Source organism: Pogoniulus pusillus, chromosome 34, assembly GCF_015220805.1.
Source record: "Pogoniulus pusillus isolate bPogPus1 chromosome 34, bPogPus1.pri, whole genome shotgun sequence".
NCBI lineage: Eukaryota > Metazoa > Chordata > Aves > Piciformes > Lybiidae > Pogoniulus > Pogoniulus pusillus.
Genome location: NC_087297.1, coordinates 9,562,318 through 9,586,342, shown reverse-complemented (window position 1 = coordinate 9,586,342; position 24,025 = coordinate 9,562,318). Strand labels below are relative to the sequence as shown.

General features: G+C 38.6%; 1 protein-coding gene across 8 annotated transcripts in view; it reads left to right on the top strand.

Annotated features, from left to right (window-relative positions):
• The window catches only part of ST18 (ST18 C2H2C-type zinc finger transcription factor), a 215,821-nt gene that overhangs the window by 123,295 nt on the left and 68,501 nt on the right, over positions 1-24,025 (top strand). For all 8 annotated transcript variants that reach the window (XM_064170764.1, XM_064170759.1, XM_064170757.1 and 5 more), the window contains 3 exons: positions 13,560-13,666; positions 20,235-20,289; positions 22,158-22,188. In XM_064170764.1, the coding sequence (XP_064026834.1) occupies positions 13,560-13,666; positions 20,235-20,289; positions 22,158-22,188 (193 nt within the window). The remainder of the gene's footprint in view (positions 1-13,559; positions 13,667-20,234; positions 20,290-22,157; positions 22,189-24,025) is intronic.

Below are 24,025 nucleotides of genomic sequence, written 5' to 3'. Positions count from 1 at the left end.
TATTAAAAACCTGTCCATACTAAGTCCGTACCAACTCTGAGAGTTCAGTTTCCTTTTGCTCTGCTTAGAACTTGGTTGTACTCATTCTTCTATGTCTTGATGAAAAATATTTGCCACGCCATGCTGACCTTTTCTTTTCCTCTGCCTCTTGGCAATGGATTCACCTGCGTCTCTGAAGCCACAGGGCTCATACCAAAGCTGTGGCTAACTTGCCTTTTCCTTAACTTACACCATCCACTACTGCTCCCTTTTATTTGTTCATCAGTTTTGTTTTGTTTGCCAGTTCTTTCCTGCAAGGACTGGCACTGCCTTTGTTCCTGGATGGTAGTTCTCTGTTTTATTTCTCTGGCTTTTCCATCCTTGTATTAAAATACAGCTCAGAGTCACAGAGTGTATGTGTTATTCAAGATGAAAGAGCTGCTCAGTGATTGCCATGGGTTCTTTGGTCAGAAATCCTCTAGTGAAATATCAGTGTGAAAGTGTCTGGACTTGAGCCAGCCATCTAGACTCCTCCTAGAGTTTGTAGAAAGAAAGAGATGTTTCTTGGATGCACCCTGAAGTAGATGTATGAAGTGAGGGATGCTTGCAGGTTGCCTACAGGCTACCCAGAGACTATGGGAAGCCAGCAGCTACTATCTCAGAAATAGCTATCTGCATTTCAGGCACATAAAGTTAGGGAGATGAATTTTGTCTTTCCAGTCCAGCCTACAAATTTGACTTGTGTGTCTCCATGTAAACTCCCTATTTCTTACAGGTTCATGCAAGACAGTGATGTGAATAATATAGTATATCTGAGAACAAAAGTTTCCTCTTGCATGTACATGGCACTGATGAATTGTGGTGTGTGCTCAGGTAGAAATGCAGAGCAGAAGAGCAAGAATGAGTATTGCTGTGTGGGTCAGAGGACCGCATTTTGCCCCAGAAAGGTGTTACTTACAGAAGGGAATTCCCTGTTTTTATCTTAGAAGACATCACATGTCCTTTCAAAAAAGGCTTTTCTAATACTTAGAAGAAATGAGCTGTAAAGAGTTAACTATATCCAGTAATTGCAAAATACAGCAGAGACTTCCACATTAAAGCAGTTGGGTTTTCAAACACTGCCAGTAAAAACATTTCCAGACTCAACTCCACATTTTCTTTCTCCTGTGGTCACTACTCAGATGCTGCAGGCACTTCTAGGGATGACTCTCTATTTCTCTCTCCTCAGGCTTTCAACACTGTTTCTCAGGCTTTGAGGTAATAGAAAGATAGTTTTGCACTGCTTCTGAAGGTGATTATAGTGACTCAATGTTCCTCATGTTATCAGAAAAACTACAAGCAAGCTTTCAGTTCAGGATTTCATTTGCTGTGCATACACTGCATAGAGTTCAATTATTTTCCCCATGTTTGAAGAGATTTTATGACACAACATTTGATTTCTAGAGGATTATTTATCAAACCCACAGCTTTAGCAGATAGATATGGAACTTCTAAAATAAATCTTCATCCTTTAAAGCTCTGAGGACAAGTTCTCAAGGTTTCTTCAGACTGGGGCAAAGTGCTTAAGCTGTGTTTCTAAGCAGGCAACTCAGAATTCCCTCAAGCATCAGAACTAGGTGGAGCTCTGCTAAACTGTGCTAACCTTTATGTAGTGGGTGGTTCTTACTGACTAGCATGGGACTATAGACAGCCCTAATCTATACCATTGGAGCCCTTGGAAGCAGAGAGCTGTAGTTGGGTCTCTGACAGTTCTTTTCCTTCTCTTAATCTTTCCCTGAAGGGATAGCTGCAGTACTTGACTCTGAGACTATGCTTATCTTGATTTAATATTGTAACACTGAGTTTTAGGAGGAGTTAGTAACTATGTGTTTGCAGTACCACTTGCACATATGAGACCCATGAGTCAGTGAAAATCATGGTATAAATTGACACAAGTTGAATAAAGGCTACCGTCTAGACTGATCTAACATCTATCCTGGAAAGCAGAACCTGCTCACAGGTCATATTCTCACAGTTTCCTTCCCTACAATCTACTTTTTTAGTGACTGTCATTAAAAAGCTTTATCTTAAATATCCCCTACTCATTTTGAGCAGTGTGAGAGAATAAATAGCTTTAGCCCTGAATGCTTTGGGCCCAATGTTATTTATAGTAACAGCATTAGTACTAGCACTTATTTTTATTGTTATTAATGTGGATAATGTGCAACTATTTTGCAATCGTGGGGAATAATACTGTAATATTGAAGTGCAAGTGGCTTTCAATTAATGATTTCCAGCCTTCTAACAGCCAGTTGGGTATTGTGGATGCCTTTCAAGCCATACAGCTTGCTTTCCTATTTATTTGTTGGGGGGTTGAAGTTTGCCAGTTACACAATGGCCCCTATGTTTTCCATGTAGAAGTTGCATGGCAATTTTGATGACATTTTGAAAGTAGTCAAGTTTATAAGTAGGCATAATATGGAAGATACCACAGTTTCTGGCTCTCTGTTCTTCAGAAATGCCATTTGGTATGTCTCCTTCCTCCTGAACCTCCAAGAGGGATCCCCACAGTAAGAATATTGTCAACTCAATGGGCTCTCTAGACAAGCTCTCTTCTAGCACCTCAGCTGCTTCAGTGTACCACACGAAGTCCAGTTCTAGTGGATACCTATTGTGCCATGTTCCAAGTTCAAGTTAAGCAGACTGCACCCCAGGAAATGATGAAACTCAGTCCAAAAGGTTAGTTTTTCCTCTTCAGCAAAGGGAGAGGGCTTGTTCCCTGTTTTCCTGCCTGTGGATGAAGAAAGAATGAAGTTGTTCTTGAGAACTCAGAAAAAGACGAGTCAGTAGCAAGTGATGACCTTTCCTAGATGGAAGATGCCCATACTATGCCTGTGAATTGTTTGTTAATATTAGGAGTAAGAGATAGGGTGCTGGGAGCACCCTCTTGAGCAGAGGAGTCTTCTATGATAAAATGAACATTACATAGTAAGAGTTTTCCTTAGCCTGACCTGGGTGACCAGAGGTTTTTGTGAATCATTAAGTCCAGTTAATGTACCTTCAGGAAATTCACTTTCACATAAAGTTTCAAAACCAAGCAGGGAAATTGCTTCTAATAAAGCAATGGATAAATCCTCCTTTTAAGAGTCCATAACCACACACTTCACATTTTCTCTTTGCTCAGAGTGTCCAAGATTGTCAATATACCTTGCACAACTTAGGGTGCCAGAGAGAGAGTTGGTTCATTGCAATAATGTTCAAAGTAAGGTATGTTATTGATTCCCCAGGCGACTATCCAAGTAATCCCTTGGGATTTCATGGGATTTTTGTGGTGGTTTTGTCTTGGTACTTTCAAAACCATTACTATATATTGAGCTGTCAGTCCTGAAAGGTTAACCTGGACCTGGAAAGTTTAGCTTTCTTTCTTCGCCATCATGTTCCTGCTTTAGGTTTGTCAGTTGCCTTTATCTCATCTGAGGAATTCAGCCTGACATAATGTCTTCATGAATGAACCTGTTGGAGGTACAACTGTGAGTAGTTGAGCTCAGTACCAGCTTGGAGTCTTGTTCTTAGTTATATGAAAAGAAAATATTTTCTGACTTTCTGACCCACACAGGATGTGAGCTTTGGAAGCTCTATCACAATGCCCATCTTTAGCTATAGTCTTCACAGAAGAAAGCTGGAATGACCACTAGTCACTAACTGTAGGTGTTCAGAGCTGCTGTGGAGGAGCCTGTGCCCTTACTTTATTGACATTAAAGATAAGTCAGGTATGGGTCCTCTCCTTGTTATTAGAGGTGGCATTTCTAAATATCCCACAAGTTTTTTACAATGCTTAAAGAGGACATATAGAAGTGATATATGATGATCTGCTCTTGATCTTGCACGGCTTTAAAGAGTACATCCTGTTTGCTCCAGCTAGAAAATGATGACTTCTATTTACTTACTATTGAATTACCTTCTAGAATTATGTAAAAACATTAGCAGGTTACTGAAAGCCTTAAATCATTGTTTCATTAGAGTTTGCCACAAAAATAATACAAACCCTTTCCTTAAGTGCATTGATTTTTGTGGTGCTGTTATCTGTTTTCCTGCTTAAAACCACATTCTATAAAGAGATTTCCTAGTCTGCAAACTAGCAAGATATAAACAAACATCCTCACCCAACAACCAGGTGAGATGAGCTGGACAGCTCCACAAGTCTAATCTTCCTTATATAAATTATTATGCAATATTAGGGGGAAAAATAGTTTTCGTGTCCTTTAGATTTCTACTCTTGTTGATTAATTTGGTAATCTTAGGAACATGGTGTTGACCAAAGGCAGTCATTTCCGTGAAAAGAGACAGGGGAATGGAAGTTTTGTCCTTTTGCTTGAAAAAATTCTACCCTGCTTTACAAATTCTTTGCACAACAAACCTCACCAATATGCAAACAAGGCTCTAGCTACTGTGTTTGTCCACAGCTAGAGCTACAGATGAACACAGTGTAGTTGTGTGATGACAGGAACAGCTGACTCATTAGTAGAGAGCAGTGAAAGGTAATTAACCCTGGGAAAAGTACAGCTGCCATGCGAGCTGTTCCTTTCTGTAGGATCTGATTAGAAATTAGTGTTAAACCACTGATTCTTTAAAAAAATGTCATTGATAATTCACTTTCTCTCTTAGGTGTGGCCCCTAAAAGGGGCCTCGGATGGAACTAGTGTACAGAAGGTCTTCTGTCTGAAAAAAAAAATAAAAAAGCCTTTGCTGAGAGAAGTCCACACCTGTTTGGCTGCTTCTGGACTTTTCTTAACCATGAACATTGTCCCAGTTCTGAATGTTTTGAGGACACCTTCCAAGCCTGTGGGCAGTGCAGAGAATTGCCTTGTCAAAATGATTTAAGGTGGAACACTGTAGGTTGCCATAATGGCTCCTTTGGTGAGGCTGATTATTTCAAAGTCACAGATACAACTTCTTGTATCAGGGCAGAGTTCTGATGCAAAATGAGGCTGACTTCCTCAAAAGAAAGTAAAAATCTCCTGGAGTAGGTGAGCACAGCATATGAAAGAAAGGATTTCACTCTGAGCATATCAGTCACCCCACCAGCCCACCCCTTTTCCTTCACACATTTTGGTGCTTGAGGTGCCAACAGAAGAGGCAGAACCCATGATTCAATGTGACATCCAGACAACAAACCACCCTACTGCATAGGCTGAGTATATATTCAGCCACCTGATACAGACCTACTTATCAAGAATGACATAACTACCAACTGAAATATCAACATTTCAGGAATGTGCTATTGGGATTTCTAAACTGCTGCTTATTATTTACAGCTGTTGTATCCAAAAGAGTTTTTAATCATCTTTGAAGATCTTCTGGCTGGGACTGTATCTTCTATACCTGTGTGATTTGTACCAAGTACATGTGATTGCTTCCACACGCAGTAACATACGTTATTGAGATCCATGAGGGTGTTCTGGTTGTTCTCAGTGGAGCCATGTTTACACTAGGGAGTTGGAAGGGAAATTGTATTTGAAGTGATAAAATTAGTGAGTTATCTCTCCATAGGAAGATGTGTTTCATCTTGCCCAAGTCAGCCTTGCTGCAATAGGATGACTAGTGGATTGCTATGATTTACCAATACTAAATGATGCTATAAATGTAAGTTTCTGTAGTGTTATTTTTAACTCAGTATTGTTTAGTGGTACAGTGGGCCACTTTCTTAACATGCACACATTGGCAGAACACTTTCTTTTAATTTAAACACAAGGTTTGCTAGGTACAATATTTGAACTTAATGTTACCACAAACAAATAGCTACGTACACAGAAGTTTATATTTGCACACATTTCACTGAATTTGCTGCTGAATTTTCAGCACTCAGAGTAAAAAAACAAACAACACTCACAGCAATTAAAGATATTTCCTAGTAGTATGTCTCCCTTTTACAGGAAAACAAGTGAGACAGATGTTTAAGATAAACACTTGCCATGTCAAGGGTCCAGTTACCTCTGGATTGTCAGATAGGTCAAGAAAGAACAGAAATGTGCTTTAATTTATTTTGCCATTCATTATGCATTAGTTAGTACTCATTCTTCTCAGAATTGTCCTTTTTATTTCTTCTTTTTAACTAGAAAAGCTTGAAGGGGAAACATTTTTTTCTTGGAAACCCCAAGTAATAGCACACTCCTGAAGTATCAGGTTGAGTTTCAGAGGAAGTGAAAGCATGAGCAGGCTATTAAATTGATGAATGCATGAGGTTGAAAATAATATTCACTATCTTAAAGCATGGCTAGAAATGCACATAAGCACTTCACAGCACTATATGTTGTTGTCCTAATTTAACTGAAAGATGAAGAGACTTGCTGAAGGTCAGAGAAGGGATCAGTGGCAGAGGCAGGAAGAGTGCTCCAGACTTCCTTTTTTCCAGCCCTTTGCTCAATCATGGTGTCTTCTCATCATGTCTATGAGAGGAGACAGGTGCCAGTTTTGGAAATAACCTTCACCCCACTTTAGAATCATACAAAAGATGAAAAGATAATTTTAACCACCACCCCTGGTGCCACTGACCTCCTAAGGTAACTTTCAACATCCTGAACACCCTTTTCCTTGCTCCACGCACCTGACTTAAGCATCTCCTAATGAAAGCCCTTTCAATAAGTGAGTCCCAGAGAACATTTTACAGGCATGTTTTGGCATCTGGCAAATACAGTCAATATATTTTTTACACGTTCTTTAGTGCTTTGGTTTTCAAGGTGTATTTTTTTTCTTGGTTTGTTGTTTTTTTGTTCTTGTCTTTTTTTCCTTCCAATGTGTTCCCAGGATCTCCAGGGCAGTGCAGCAGTACAACCAAGCCCCATTATCTTTAGCAGTTAGGGTCATTACAAGCCTTTTAGATGGTGGCAGACTGTACTTCACATGGCACTCTTAAAGTTAATGAACATATGTGATTTGCATGTTGAGGGAAGGCACACTTCTTCCCTTTGTGCGACTTTGCCTTTCTTGGGACATGTCTGTCATGCTTAATGAAGAGAGCTTGTTGTTCAGAAAGGGGAGGATGAATGCACAGAGCAGCAGAATGGTTGTTATACTTCTTTTTATGAAAATAGTTTGTATTTTTAGGTTCATTGTTCCTTTTGACTTCGTGTCAGAGAATGTTCAATGAGCTAATTAGCCATGAGGTTTTGTCCAGCATAAGAAGTGTGATGTCCTAATTCTAGCTGTTAAATCACTCCCAAAAAAAAAAAATTTGGCTGGAACAGATAGAATTCAGAGGGAAGGAATATAGCAACCTAGATTAAGCCTGTAAGTGTTTCAGGAGTGACCACTTTTACTGAACCTAATCAGCACTTCCATAAAAGCACCACCATGAAATTGCCCTTCAAACCCATTGGTTCCTAACTAGGTTGCTGGAAACCATGTGCAGTACAAGGACTAACAGTGGTGGCTAAACTGCAGGTGTGTAGCAATACAAGAGCAGGACTAGAGTTGTCCTGATGTTGAAGGAGATTATAACAGAGTCATTAAAACAAAACCACTTTACTGCACTTAGTTATCCTGATCTGTGTGTTCAGATGTCTCCTGCTGACCTCAGTCCTGGAGCTGCTAGCATCCCTTTGCTGAGCACAGCATGGTCATCTCGCTGAAGTCAGTAGCAGTCCCCACATAGTACCTCCCAACAGAGATGGCTGCATACAGGAAAAGTTATCCAGGCTGCAAAAGAGCAAACATGGTTAGGAAGTAAATAAATCCTGTGTTCCAGAGTCGATGGGGTATGCTCTTTGAACTTTCTTTTGAAATTGCTCTGAAATCATAAGGTTGTTATGGTGTGGTCTTACTCAAAATAATGCATATCATTGTAATGCAAGCCTTGAAGTTAAGTGGCTACTTTAATGAAACATAGTTACCATGGGAGACTGGAGAATAACTTTTAGTTCTTTTGAAGCTATGAATTAGTTTAAAAAGAGGAAAAGGAATAAACAAGCATGCAGAAGTTTATTATTCAGTGTTTCATGCCTGATCAACTCTAAAAAAGAGAAAGTCTCCCTAGACTAAGGCATTAACATTTTCCATCTGAAATCTATAATTGGCCATCAACAAACACAAAATTACATTTCAACTCGTCAGTATGTCTGTTTCCATGTTTTTTATTTGTTGTGGGTTTTTTTTTTCTCCTCCTGAGTCACAGAAGAAACAGATTTTTCCAAAGTTCTGTTTTCAGCATTTTGTTAATAACTGACATTTTACATCATCTTGGTTGCTAACAAAAATAATGTCCTAAAGGCAATAGGACATTGCTAAACACAACTCATGAAATCTATGGTCTAGCTCTATTACTCACTATAAACACTATCTTAAGGCTGATGAGAGGGAAATGAGAATTTATCAGAGTGAAGATGTCTTCTAGGACCAGCTTCATTGTTTTTCAGTTTAGCATTGAGATGTGCTCTATCCCTGAAGTGTTAATGGAGGTCACTGCTGTTGCTCTCCTTTACCATGTCAAAGCAAAGGAGTTCCTGCATAGTTGACTATTGAGAAACAAAATGATGTTCTTTCCAGTATATCACCTTCAGCTTATGAGCCTCTAGAGCAGCAGTGATTAACAGGACTTTTACAAAGTTTCTGTGTAGTTACAAGGACAGCCTCAATCTTCTGTCATTTTTTTGCATTAGCTATGATTATGCTTTTACCACCAAAATGCATTTATTTTAAAGGTAACAATACAGACTCAGAGAATAGCTTATGTTTCATCTATATTTATCAGCACTCACTGTACATTTGTGTCTTCATTACCAGGAAATATTAAGGGACATTGTGCCATCTATTCCTGTTTACAGTTTATTATGCAGAGATAGGAAACACTTAGCATGTAAAATGAATGTAGAAATTATTCCTGGATAGAAACACGGACATTTCCCACTCGTTGGCTCTTTCTCCTCCATCACCGGATCAGAGTGTAATTGTCAGTAATCAGGCCTGCTTGCTGCTGATAAAACCACTCTGAATGCTAGCAGCCTTCTTTGTGTGATGACTCAATTATTCCAGAAGTGCCTCATCAAATCTGCCCCATCAGCTGGGCTAATAAATAAGGAGAAGAAACTGGCCCCCCAAAGCAAATTATAAATCCATTTGCATTAACCATTTCGCTGGTCCATGATCTAGGCAGAAATAAGCATGGCAGATTGTGTTAAGCTTATTTGAATATGTTTATAATGTTTACAGCATGCAACCTTCTTTTTTTTCTCTTTCCTTCTTTTTTTTTTTTTTTCTTTTCTTTGCCTTTTTTTTTTCACAAGGTGTTGGAATTATCGGTCATGAATAGCATCTAGATGCAGTTATGTTAATTACAGTAAAGCCTCAGGCATCTTTGAGGGAGAGTTTGGTGCTTAAATCAGGTGAAAGTTAAACCCTTCTGCTAGGCAAAATATGATCTTGCACAAGGCTCTGGAGTTACTGCTGTGTTTCAAGCAGAGGGTGAGTGCAAGGGATGTGTTTTGCAGGCACTGGAGGGACAGCTGTCTGCGTTACCAGGCTGCCTTGTGCTAGTAACATGAGCTCCTGTTCATCACTGGGTACAGCTAAGATAAACTTTAGGCTTATAGTTGGGAAAGAAAATGCAATAGCTCAAGCAGCAATAACTCAGCTTCATGTGTACTCTCCCCTTCATAAAACAAGTGCTAAGAGAAGAACTCTGCCCCAAGGAGGCAGAGTTTCTTTCTGAAGCTCAAATGATATAAAAATGTTTCCAGGAAGGTTTCTTCAGATTTCCAAGGCTGCCCAAGTGTACTGCAATGAGGGTGTTAAAGTGAAGCATCAGAAGGCTGAACGGAACTGTTTGTTTACTCCTATGCTGAATGTTATAGATGCTCTTAAAGGTCTCTCTGAGGTGATCCATAAGTTTGTGCATAACTTAGTTTTGTACTTCAGCCTGTGCAGGATAAAGAACTGACTGCAGCTGAGAGCTCAATTTGTCTTCATTCATTTTTAACAGCAACTTTTGCTTTCACATCTTTTTTTCTCAAGTACTAAATATGTTGTATTATTTTATCTTGAGAAAGAGAAGTCATCACCACTGCAGAAACACAAAAAACCTGTTCAGGGATCATGGTGGTGAGCACATTGGATCTTGTTTCCTTAACAAATCACAAACTGTTGTGATCCTCCTTTCTCATATTTGATTTTATATCAACTAGTGATGTGGTAAATGAGAGAAAGAAAAGGATCTGTTGGAAATATCCAATATGATCAAGAAAAATCGTTGGGCTCTTTTACTAATGTACAGCTTTGTGTACTGCAGTTCTGACTGAGACAAGAACCTCAGACTTCTGGTGAGATAGTTTCTGGCTGTAGAATATGTCTTTTCACATTATTAAGTCATCAGGAACTGCCTAGAAATCTGACCTGAGTGAGTATATGTTTATCCATAGACAATGGGTCAACAAGAATGGTTGCTTGAAGAGATTTGTCACACACATCTGATGTTGAAGATCAGAGCCCAAATGGTGATTCACATCAGTATCCTGATATGACTCATGCATCTCAGTAGGATGGCACTTCAGAGTCAGTACCAAATCATGTTGCACTGGAAATGGCTATAAACCAAAGAATGAATTGCTAAGGTTCCAGGTGACTTCACTGAACCATTACATTGCCAAATCAAGAAACTCATTTATCCCATCTCTGTAGGTTTATGAAGTTTATTGCTACAGTGGAATTGAGGTGGTAGTTGAAAAGGGTAAAGGTTTTCTTCGTAGACAGGTAGACTTCACTTTCAGGATTAAAAAATTCTGTTCAGTCATATAGGGAGTTGAAGTGTAGGCATAAAATACTGTCTGTAACCCTTTGGATTTTTTTATTAAAACAGCCAGGGAGAGCCTGGGCCAAATGAAGATACATGTGGACTCATAGGGAGTGGTCCTTCCACAGAGACTTGTCTGACAAATACATAAGTTAGTTCTACTTGATTTCCATCAACAACTATCTTCTCATTGAAGTCACCAACACTTCAGACAGATGTTCTCTATGGGCTGAGATCTTTCCTGTTGGCACTCCAGAATTTTATCTGCATTTCTTGTAACACCTCAAAATTTGACCCATCTTTAGTTTTGGCTGTCAAGAATCTCTTATAGAAACGATGTTGCTATGAAGTCGGTACTAGCTCTTGTTTGCTACCTGAAGTCTTGAGTCCCAGCATTTGTATTTGGAATATAAGTTGCTTCTTGGAGAGGGAACTGGTGTGGTATATAGTTTATACTCTGTTAGGGCTGTATCACATGCCATGACACAGCATAATCCCACACACCCTGTTTAGAACACGGCAGATGCATGGCACTGTGTTAGACTTGGTAAGAAATACCACATCTTCAAACGTGACACTCACCCATGAATCAGCTGTGTGGCAGCCAGCACCCCGTGAAAGAGAGAGAGAACAGCACATACAAACTTACTAACCACCAACTTCTGCTGTGATCAAACATAGAAGAAGGTTTTGTGTTTGGCATGAAGTCCTGCTTCTGTAGTACTATAGCACTCTCTGCTTTACAAAGATAGATGGTGACGATGGCACATGTGAGGCAGATGGGAGTGAAACACAAATGTCACTGTTGCATGACGTTTTCTAGTACCACTTTCAAACCTGACCCCAGCCCCAGGCTCCTTTGTCTTCAAAGGAGCATTTTCAGTGTGCTAGTTTATTGTGCAAAGTTACACGTGAAAAGTTTTGTGTGCTTTCCTATCCTTTGTGCACTTTTCCAAGTGGATCTCAGCTGTGCTGTCTTAACTCTGGGTCCCTTAGGATGAGAGAGACAGCAGATGGGGTTAGGGCAGAGGGCTGATGCTTCTGACAGCAAACGGCCTGGTTGTTGAGTGGAAGCTGTGAGCGTCAGGAAGCTCCTTTTCCCCGGAGAACCAACTAACCACTGAAGAAAGTTGAAAATGAGCCCTTTGAGAAACGCTATTAAAAGTAGTAAAAAATTGCAGTCGTGCAGATGATGTGCTGCTGTGTGGTTATTCGGATGCTAATGAGTTTGACATTAGGGAACTCAGAGGGTTTACAGCTACTCCCTTATGTGATTTAGTTCTTTATTGGCAATCTTTGAGAAAATAAATGAAAATTATATTGCTAATAAATACATAACCTGATAGGATTGCAGATAAAAAGCTGCTAAGTTTTAGGCTTGAGAAAGAGCTTTGTTTACTAGTGTAGCTCTTCTCACAGACCTTTTGTTTTAGGTTAATGTGTTTAGGACAAAGGGGAAGAGGCAGGTAGAAAGCTTCAAGACTTTTTATTTTCCTCCTTCCACCGCCCCCAACCTCCCCCTTTTATGAATGTTGAAACAGAATAACATGGAAAGAGGCTTTTGAGGATAAATACATTTTTCCAGCAACATATTGCCTTAACTACATTTTCAGTATTGATCTGTTCTGTTCTGGATTCTCTCCTTTCTTCATCATTTTACATTTTGATGTTTGATAAAAGTGTGTTTATTTTAATTAAAACTTACTGATGGGATGCAACTAATACTCTACCTATTGGGACTCAAACAGAAATTAGTCACTCGATAAACCCTAGATTCCCTGAGAATCTGTTTCCCATTTCAGGGATGTAACATTACAGATCTTGCTGGGGAAAAAAAAAAAAAAAAAGAAATCCTTAATCTGGTCCAAAAAAGTTTATTTCTAAGCTTTGCTATAATTTGAATACAGTGACTTAATAGATTTATTTAACTAAATGCACCAGATAGCATTGAAAAAGCACTTCTGAAGTTGCAAGTGATAGTAAATCTGTTTTCCATTGGTTACTAGTGGCAAGAGCAATGCAAAAATAAAGTCTGTTCATAATAACTGCTCACTACCACATTGCAAGGTTGCAAGTGTCTACAACTTTAAGTGTTTGAGGAGTGGGGGTTGAATTTCATTATTTCTAAACAGAATACTCAGATATAAACTTCTGCATTTTATCTTCCCTCACTCTTAAACTTGATTTAGTGGGAGTTTCCTCACAGAAAGGAGTAAAAATTGAGCGTGGAGTGATGTCAAGAATTTCCTTCAGCTTGCTTATGCTGACAACACTCTCAGTGTGCCAAACTTTAATTAAATGAAAAATTGAAATTCAGGGGAAAAAATGAAATTGAGAGGTTTTCTGCTATCAGTAAAGTGCCTTAGAATGCTTCTCACTTATTTCACATCATGTACTGTAGCATCCTACTCAGTCGAAGGGGTTCTGGTGCAGCAAAAACATTTGACTAAGAATTTCTGCATAGAGGAACTGTGGACTTTTTGCCTAAGCAAGAAGCAGCAGGACTAAATCATAAGCCTTCAGAAAAGGAAAAAAAAAACCAAACCCAACAAATCAAACCAAATCCAACAACATAAAGAAAGTAGCATAAGAGAATTTCTACTGACCTCCCTGCCTTGTAGAAGCATCACTGATATACAACATCTCTGAGAAAACTGCACCAGAGCACAATGCACTTGGATTATTTTGCCCATTTAATTTAAAGAGTGTCCTGCTTGTTCGATGTTTTGTTTCATATAGCTGACTTTTGGGTTGATTTTGTCATTTTGGTTCTTTTTTTTTTTTTTTTGGTTGTGTTTTTGTTGATTTGGATTTTTTTCAGAGAATGAATTTCAAGATTATCTATTAAATCAAGCAAAGCATCTTGGGCTGAGTGACGGATTTGGTCCTTTGGAATCTGCACACATTTTCACCCGGAGACACGCAAAGGTGGGATAATTTCTTTACAGAAATGAATTTGAGTGAAAATATATTTCTGTTGTAGGACTACAACACTGTGGTTTCATGCATTGTGTCTCATGCACTAGGACCTTTTTTCTCTCATAATGACTGCTGTTTTAAGCACATTAATCTTCAATACTATTGAGCAATTGAAAAAGACATCAATCTTTGCAAACACCTAGAAATTCTACTTTGTACATGTCAGAACTACACTCTACTATCATTTCATGCTGACAGGAGCACAACTGTCTTTGCATCTAGGTTAGTTCAGGAGTGAGAATGCATTTTGTCATGCACTGCTTAAATTTAATCTGAGCCATAGCTTAGCTGTGATATATTATTATATATATATATATATAAAGCTTGTTACATATCTATAATATATAATGCCTATTCAGGTTATTTTAACTATATGCCAGTTGAGTAGAATAACAACTTCGGTGCAGTTGAAAAGATCTCAGGGTGTCAAAGTATTTTTTTTTTTCCTCTTTGATATTCTTTCTTCTAATAAAAAAAAAATCTGTTTAGTACATAGTAGCCCAGAAAACAGTGGCAAGAGATTGAACTAGGTCAGAAATAAAAATCCAGGAATAAAAGCCTCCAGAAATTAGGATCACGCATCACTTTGAGCTGAGCTGTGTTTCAGCGTGGTAGATGACATATTTTTTCTCTACATTTAAAAAGCTAGCAGTTGCCCCTTAATTTCATAGAGCTGTGACTCTGCCCTCTAAAGCCTTGGTAAAGCAGACTAATAGAAATACTTGGCACATGTTGGTTACCTAAGGGAATAATAGAACTATTTGCTGTAGTCGTTTGGCAAAAGGACATAAACATATGGCTTTGGTTTATATTCAGCACTGCCAGTTGTGCAAAGTTGCATGGATGAAGTATACAACAGCAGTGACAACTCAGAAATCACAAGTGAGAATCAAAATAAATCATCCTCATTATAAAGCTATTCAAGCTTGCCTCTGATTTCAGGTTCATTCTGTCGCTGCATATTTCCAAGTAGTGAATTCAATATAAAACCCATCTATTACTCAAACCCAGGTCGATCACTCAGCCACACTATAAAATGTCATGTTGGTGGTGATATCTATGTGTTATTAATGTGTTTTAAAGTTTGCATTCAGTAGGTGTTCTTATCTAAATTCCTGAGAAATTAATACATCTGAGCCAATTACCTCCTTGTTATTCAACTTCCTAGAGAACTCAGGAAGAGCACTGCATGGACTGAAGCAAAAGGTTTAAAACTAAGGGTGAAATGACTCTCTGGTTAGGAGTAATCAAAACCACAAAGCAAGGTATAATTTTAGTAATAGTTCCAACTACTTTGGGAGTATTTTTTTTTCTCCTTTCTGGTCATCAACATGCTATTGCAATTAAAAAAAAAGGCATAAGAAGAAGAAACTCTCACCATATTACAATTAATACTCCTTAAAATGTGAACTGGGGGTTATATCTCACTCCAGTCATCAGAATACATAAATTTTACCTAGAAGTTGCTAAATGTGGACTTTGCATTTCCTTCTCGTGCTGTACTTCTGTCAGTCTGTCATTTACACTTCACAGTGTGACAGAAAGAGGCAGTCAGCACATAGAGAAGGTGCACAGCCAGCCAAATTCCGCTTCCTACTTCGGGGCAGGCTATAGGATTTCAGATTCATTTTGAGGAAACAAACCTTTTTCTTTCTGACATTATTGTCTTTTTATGCGTTAGATTATTAAATGAGTTATTGAAATGAAATATCAAAATCCAAGTACCAAAAGCACTGAAAAGCTTGCTTCGAAGGAATTATTTATTGCAGGGAGAGGCACGTATAGTGTCGTATCACCTCTGGACATAGAGGTGTTTGCAATGCTTATCAGCGTCTAACTTAAACTTTGAAGTTTGTGCCTTGTGTTTGAGACATGAGAGTGGATTTTTGTGCCTCACACCCCATCAAGTTTGGGTCTTTTTCATGGTTAAGTTCAGCTGTTGCCTCTGTATACTCTTCAGTAGTTTAGAAATTAAGCATAGCAAAGAAGAAGGATTCTTTCTTCAGACTTCTCAAGACTAATTTAAGTTCGTCCTACAGAAAGTTGCTGAGTTTCACTTTGAAAATCAGACATAGTTGGAAAACCATAACAGAACATCAACCTTTATACTCCTTACCTCTAGATAAACTGGTGATTCTTTATGCTCTAGCTTGACAGTTAGAAAAGGACTTGAAATTCAGCAATGTGAAACCCTCTCTGGGAAAGTCATGCTCATACAAAGATTACTATAGCAATTAGAAAGCACAGAGGTCTTACACTAGCCCTTCCCAGGAGGTGCATGCCACTTTTACCTATGTCAGCAGCACTGACTGCCCCATGTCATAGTTTATTTCACAGCAATGTGCTGTGAAATTATCTTAGCAAGATAGTGGTATCAATTTAGTTTCTGAAATTCAGAATTTAAAACATGCAAGTAAACTGAAATAGTGGTTGTCATTATTATCATTGTTATTATTACCATCTACTGCACATGCCCCATTTTCAGCTGTTAGTCATATTCTTGGATGCCATTATAATATCAGTACACGCACATGTGCACAGATAGACTCCAGACACACAAAAAACCAAACTCAGAGCCAAATCCTGATTCTCTCACTCAGGGAAGTATTTCCAGGTGCTGCTCTCGAGTCTGCTGACTGCAGTGGAATGGTACAAACAGAAAAAGTAATGTTGGATTTCTGTAGCCAGGAACTCTGAAATAGTTTGCTCAGAAAGTATGATTGCTGCTATTCCAACAGTAAACCCATCTAGGGAAATGTGAATATCCCATAGCTGTCACAAAGCAGCTATGATTGATCCAGGCAGAAATTTTGCTACCGTTGCTGACTTCAATCAGTTTGCTGGAGTCTAGTTATTGACTTACCCTTACGATTCAACCCCTACTCAAGGAAGAGGGAGGATCAAGCTGAAACTTACAAAGTCAAAAAGCATTCATACATTTGGGGAGATTTGTTGGAATATGCTTTCAGAAAATAATCTAACATCAACACCCTCAGTAAATTTCCAAATCACAAAAACTGAGCATAACTGAAAGAATTCCAAGTCAGGCATTTATTTCTTAGCCTGTGTGCCTAGCAGTTTGGGGCTGCAGAGCTGCTACTCCTCTGTCATCATGTTTTGAACTGTGTGTCTCCAACTAACTACTTTTGAGTCCACTAGCTAGTTTCAACTCATTTTGAAAAGACAATGTTCAGATGGGCTTATGACCCTTCCAATTAGAGAACTGAGATACAAGACACAAAGTGGAATTCACTCCGTTGTTCAGTTGAAACTTGCCCTTAAGAAAATACGGGACTATAACTCCCAAGAAAATGTCCTGGCAAGCACTTGGATGTTATTCCAATGGTACTGAAAACAAAGGTAGTAAAAATTTTGTGCAAACAGGACTATTCTAAGTATCCCTTGTGGCTTCTTTTCTCAAGACAGCATAGCTACTGGGAGGGAGGACTGACCATCCTTGCTTTGAGAGACAGAAGCGTCTTACAGAATCCAGCCAACAGTTCACAGCAGGAACAAGATCTGTCTCTCATATTAACACCTAGATAAATTATTTCTAAAGATTTTGGATGCAATTTTTTACTTGAAGTTTAGTTTGTTGTTGTTTTGAGTTTGTTTGCTCGCTTGCTTTTTATGTCATGGATGATTAAAGTTTCAGCACTTCTTACTGCCCATCAGCAGCTGTGATTTCATATAAAGCCACCACCATGTAGACAAAAATCAAAAGGAAGAAACTTCATTCACTTTTTTCAGCATCAGGTAGTCTCTAAAAGACTCAAATTTCAAAGATATTTTATATATATATAGATAAATTTTATCCAAAATAGGTCTTTTTGATGACACACTTCAAAAATTTCACAGTTGTGGTCAATTACTTTACTCTAGTTTTCAAACAAATGCATGGGACCTTGTGCAAGTTAAGATGTTTTTTATGCAACAGACATGATTACTTTAATGCTAGCATGCAGCCAGCTAAATAATGCCATAAATTCTATGCTTGAGTTGATTAAACATCTCTCATAGTTCCAAATTATTGCAAGGAAAGAAAATCAATGGAAAAATCCCCTGCATTGATTTTACTGTTGGCTTTTGCTCATTGTCCAGCTTTTAAATATTCATCGCAACTCAATGTGCTATTTAGACCCAAGTAACTGCTCCTCAGTAGAAGCAGTGGACACTTTTTGTTTCATAATTAAAAGAGCAGCACAGTGATTGGTGTGGTATTTATTATGAAATGATGACAAAGGAGTACCAGTGGTTTTAATAGTTTTAGCTTACAGGAGCTGTTGTTAATTTTGTCTGTAGAGTTGCAGGTGAAATAATGCACAGTGGATAAATAGTCTATATTGGTTTAACTGAACATAATATATAGTGTGTTCTGGAGTTGTTTGTCTCAATAGACTATAGTAATCAAAAGTAATGAACCTATTATGTGCAGGACCTTGGAGAGCATAGAATGGCAGTAAAAGTGTGGCACATAAAAGGTTTATTAAAGGAAATTAAAGTCCATCATTGCCACACCTGCTCCCCTATTATAAGTCTATGGCAGGTCAGTGCCTTCAATCACAACTCAGCATCGGAGAACAGAGCCATGTTTCCCATTACCATTGCAGTCACATTGCAAAAACTCATTCTCCAGGTTTTAAGGATAGTAACAAGTAAAGGCTGCCATCAGCCCCACTACGCAAACACAAGCCACTTATGTTCCTTCCCTGCCAATAATCAGCATCAGATGTAAATCTAAACAGAGCAAAGATATCATTGTCTGGCACTGAGGTGCATTTCGAACAATTTATACTTTCATTTCAGATATCACTAACCTGTGTTCTAGAATTAGACTTCCTCAAGTACATGAACAGCATTTTCAAATGCTTGTGTTCTCTCCTGCAAATAGGTGTTTTGATTCCAGGAGCTCTATATAATAATATGTAGCCACATATGAAAACAAACAGAAAAAGAGCAGGAAATGAGAGAAATGCTTTTTCTTTTTCTCCCCTAGAAAGGCTGACTGCTCTTTTTCTTGCTCAGGTCAATTTTGGCATATTCTGCAATGTTCTTTCAGATAAGACCATCAAAACATCAGTTATCTGAGTCATAGAAAGTAAAAAATAAAGTGTCCTCAGATCTTCAAACTCCATAAAAGACAACAAAAAAAAAAGCACTAATAGACTTCTTGCATCTTTTCTCAGTGGGGCAAATCAGTTCTACTGATTCTCAGAAAGGAAGAGTGAAATAATAGATGGGATCTTCTGCTGACATTGCCTTTTATCTTGTCACCTTTTGCGGCGAAAGATGCCAGGCATAGGCAACTTCTCGTATGCACAGAATGCAGCTATCTATTCCCTAGAACAGTTATAGAAATCAAATGAAGTTGTTCCTGCATACTGAACTGAGGAGTTGCTTCCTCTACAGTGTGTTTGACCATCTTCATTTTACAAACAGGGAAACTGGAATTCAAAGTAAAGAGAGGCAATAAGGTATTACCAGAGACTGAAGAATTCCAGAGTGCATAATATTTTGTCCAGGAAAAAAATTCCTCATGGGAGAATCTTCTTTACAGGAAAATTATGAGGTACTTTCAGGAAGGAGTTTGCCACCCTGGATGTGGTCAAAACGAGACCGTTGTAAAATCCGCTGCATGTCATTGCAGCTTTCCGCACCAGTACATGAAATCTTAATCCCTTTGAATTTCAAGGGTCTGTAATAAAATCCATGGATTGAAAACCTGCCCCTACAATTATAGGTCTGGGTCAGATCCAAGACCAGAAGGTGCGTATTTCCAGTGCTGGTTTAGATGTAGCCAAAAGTGTCACGAGAACAGCTGATCTTGAAAGGTTCCTCTTATTGCAATTAGAAATCTTACAACAACATCTGACTCTTTGGGGAGGTTTGGATTTTTTGGGCTGTCTGAGGGTTTTAAAATGTGAAATACATTCTATTTGCTCAGAAGCTCGTACAAACATTTACCTGTCTCTTTGACCAAACCTTCTGTAAGAAGAAGTGGATGATTAAGTGTTTCAAAGTTGTATGTGTGCAATCTGCACACTCGAGCTAGAGGGTTTCACATTTTAAGACTGAAGCTGTCAGAAACTCAGGTTCCAATGCAGCCACCAAGATGCACTACAAAACCAACACAGGGAGCCCTATAGGCACTGTGACTTTCTGGGACATTTTCTTCCAGGATGTGGGTGCTGAAAGTGGCACTCTCACAGCACTGCTGTGTCCAAACTCATGCCTTCAGCTAACACCTGTAGACTATGCCATTAAACCTTGCAGAGTCACTCATAACCATCACTTTATTAAACAAATCTGTATCATTAAAGGTATCTCCTAGGTATTTACTAGATATTCACAGATGGCTTTTTATCTCTTTGACAAGATTAATAAGGCATGATTATTCTTCTTTCTATTACTGTCTAGCCTTTGGAAATGTGGGGGGAAAAAATAACGTCGGAGACTTTTTTTCTCTCTCTCTCAGTGGCAAAAGGAGTGAATTAAACACTATTTGTTAATGTTGCAGATGGATGCAGATGGGGAAAATAAAAAGCTACGCACGCGCTCAAAAGGAACCAAGGGTGAGTTAGCAAGCATGTTCCACGACCCTATGCCTAGCACACCATGAAATACCATAGTTCCTGTGCAGAGTCCCTAACGTGCACTGAGAGAGTGTGCAGCTTCCTCAGGGCTGCTTTTTTAATCTAGGCAGGACGCAGACTGCTGGCATTAAGAGGCTCAATGTTATTAGCTATGGTTTAAAGAAAAGCAGGAAGGAAAAAAATATCTATTGTATGCTATTTTCTTTGAGCTGTTATTTTTTTCTCCCAAGAAAATAAAGGTTGTGCTTTTTATTATGCAAACAAAGATTTTCCATAGGGAATAGACAATATTGAATGGCTGCTTTCAAAATAATGTACAAAACTTTGCCCCAGCCAACTGGATGTTCTTTCTGTCTATTGCCATTAATTATCCCTAAATTAACCGCATAAATGGTCCAGAAGTAAATTTACTTTAATCAAAAGGTGCAGGTGTACGAGGAGAACTCTCTGCTTTTTCAAAGTATCAGTGCTCATGTTTCACTTTGCAAAGTTATGACACAGTTGTATTTCCCAGCTATTCCTCTCTTTTTGTAAGGAACAGATGGAAATGTGGTACCGAGAGATAAACAAGCCCTTAATGATCTCAACATCTGGATAACATGATTGACTTGCAATACAGCTCTTCCAGCAAAATAACTTTTTATTTTCATTCATAACACTTTTTGTGACTCCTGATAATGAGTGAAAAATGGAGGTGCTTAAAAATAAATGTCAAAGTTTTGTCTGCTCTGTGAATGTTTTTTGCTTGTGATTATTTTCGGCAGTGCAAAGCACCCATCCTTCGCTCTGATTTCAGTGTGAATTGTGCAAAACAGGTTATTTTGATTCACTGACACAACTTAGTAGTTCTGGACTGTTTAATGCTGTGCCTTCAGCTTCAAGCTGAGGCCAGAATGAGAAGCTAAAGTGTGGTTTGGTTTAGTTCTCTGGTTTCGTATGACCAAAGGGGTGAAATGTGCTCAGCTTCGCTTAGGAGAAGACTGAGGAAAGGGTGGGAGTTCTGCAAACATCCCACAGATGAGGCCTTTCAGACAAGCCTTTCTGAAAAACATAGATATTGTCATATCAAAACTTTGACACATCCCTCAGTAATAGTCTCTGAAATTAACGTGAAATTCAAAAGCACCAGAATAGAGGAATTAAAGTTATTGAATAAGGAAGCTATTTCCACCTCCTCATTAGAGTGTGTTTTCTCTGTTGGTCAGGACTCTGAGGTAAAACACTCTGGCTGGCTTATCAGACTTTAATAGGGGATTCATGCTCTTTTCATTCAAAAAGCTACTAACACGTTTAAAAAACCTTATGGATTTTCTTCCTCTGTATTTTTTTACACACATGCATCTGTAGGAATTAATGCCAGGACTACTTTCCCAGAACTGGAAACAACAAAAGTTGCCTGTTCAATACAAGTAATCCTTAGAACCACCTGTTGGCTTTTTCCATATGCTGTATATATTTGTGTGGGCAGGTATTTGTAAACACCAGCCTCCATCATTCCCAAACTGAATTAGCATTCAGAAGCAGCAGAGATTTGTCATTCTATTTTCATCTAAGACCAGTACCTTCTCTTTCAGTTTTTTTTCTTATTATTTTTCTTATTGTTCCACTAAACCTCACACTCCAGATTTTGGGCATGTAAAAAATCACTGTGAGAATTGTGTATTCAATTAATATGTTCATGTTAATAGAATAATTCACTAGTAGCTGCAGCCCTGTTGTTAGCATGATATAATCACCTGTGTTTTGATAGCCACACCTCTGCCACCACAGAGAGGCAGGTGCAAGCTTGTAGAAAGCTCAAGTCTGTAAGTGTAAACTAATTTGTTCTTTCCTGCTTTTATTAACAGTTCAAGTGGACTCTATAGCTCAAGAGCTCAGGTAAGAACCCACAGTGTTTATTTGTTCAGTTTTATTTTGTTTATTGCATCGAGAAATTCATACTAATGCTATTGCTATAATAGAGAGAATCCAGGAAATGTTGTGTTATGTAGAGATTTAGCACAGGTCTGACAAAGGATACTCGAGGCACCTTCTGTTTATATGGTTTTAAATACACCAAAACTGGAAGCAAAATGTTAGCCATAACTATGCAAGCATAATCAAGAGTAATAATGGGCAGGATTCTTGTATGCTGTCTTTACCTTCAGCCTGTGTCAGGGCATACAACATAAATTATAATGTCTGATCAGCTTCCTTTTTTCCCTGTAGCAAGTACAATAGCATTTCAACATCTGAATGTTCTAGAAGGTATTAACTTCTGTAAGATGGCTTTTATAAAACTGATAGTCTCTGCAAAACTACTGCAAATGCTAAATGCACCAATGGCTCATTTTTCCTCAAGTACTTGCTGAGGTTTCATATTGTATTGAAGAAGCAGAGAGTGCTTTTCAAATGCACCTAAAACATGGCAGTCCATGCAAAACCACCAGCTATACAAGGATTCTTCAGATCACAAATAATCCAGTAGAATTTTAACATGACTACTTCAACTTTCCCAACTCCTAACAAGTGGTCCAAGAGTGTCAAAGAAACTCTGGAAAGAGTTTCTGGTATATTACTCATCAACAAACCTCCAAAAGATAACAGGTACCACCAAATTCAAGTCTTCTGTGGGCCAAATTCATTCTCCCTGTTCCCCAAAGAAGATATCTACAGGTAGCTGCCAATTCCTAGAGTTCTTACCAAAAAGTAGCAATGGGCAACAGCTGCAGTACAGATACTGAACAAGTCTTCAGGGCTGTTTATTTTGCGTATGCTCCCTTTTCATCACTGTGCTACTGAGCTGCTCTCTTAACCACGCAGGTATCTGGGAATAGGAGCATCATCATGTGATTCATTTGATCAGTCAGATGCCTCTCTCAAGACAGGCCATGTGATAGCAACAGGAAGGCATGCAGTATTTTAAGGCTTTGGTTTCTAATAAAACTGAGGAAGTTATAAGTTCCGTATAGACAGTCCATGAACAGAAGTGGAAGCTAACTTTGTGGATAAATTATTCATAGTGAGTCACTCATTCAGCTCTACTGTGAATCTCATTTCTACTGTGTGGCTTCAGTTTGCTGAGATTTAGTGCTTCTCCTTTTTCCTCTATGCATCCCTAATTTATGCACCAGAAGGATGCATTAATCCGAAGAGGCAGTCATCCAACTACAAGGACGGTCCATGTGTTCCTAAGAGAGAAATGTTTGAGAAATAGAGGATGTGCAAGTTTCTGCAACATCAGGGAAGCTGTAATTTATGCATTATCAATTGCTATAACTTTTCCCAAGAAATTTTACTTTTCCCTCTGATACACGTGCTATCTCAGGAACCACTGTGATCAGAGACTCTCTCTGTCACAGATGTGGACTTTCTCCATAAGGGAACATACAGTGGTTTAAAGCAGTGAACTAAACTGAAAGCGAAGTCATTGCCCAGTCCTTAACTTGGTGTTTACAATTTCTACAGCACCAAATTCCTTACTGAGTATCTACAGTCAAGTGGTTTTACTGGCATAAAAGCCAGGTGATCAGCTTTAATGAATCAATTTATTTATGAACAACAAGAGAGAGAGGCAGGGACTGCCTTTTGGAAATGGAGCCTAGGAATTGCCTACTCATTTTACTGTGGCAAAAGTACTGAACGTTGCTCAAGAATTAAAGACTGAAATAGTCTGGTGTGTTCCCTGGATACAGACATTGGAACCACTGCCTTTTCCAACCAAGGTTCTAAATGC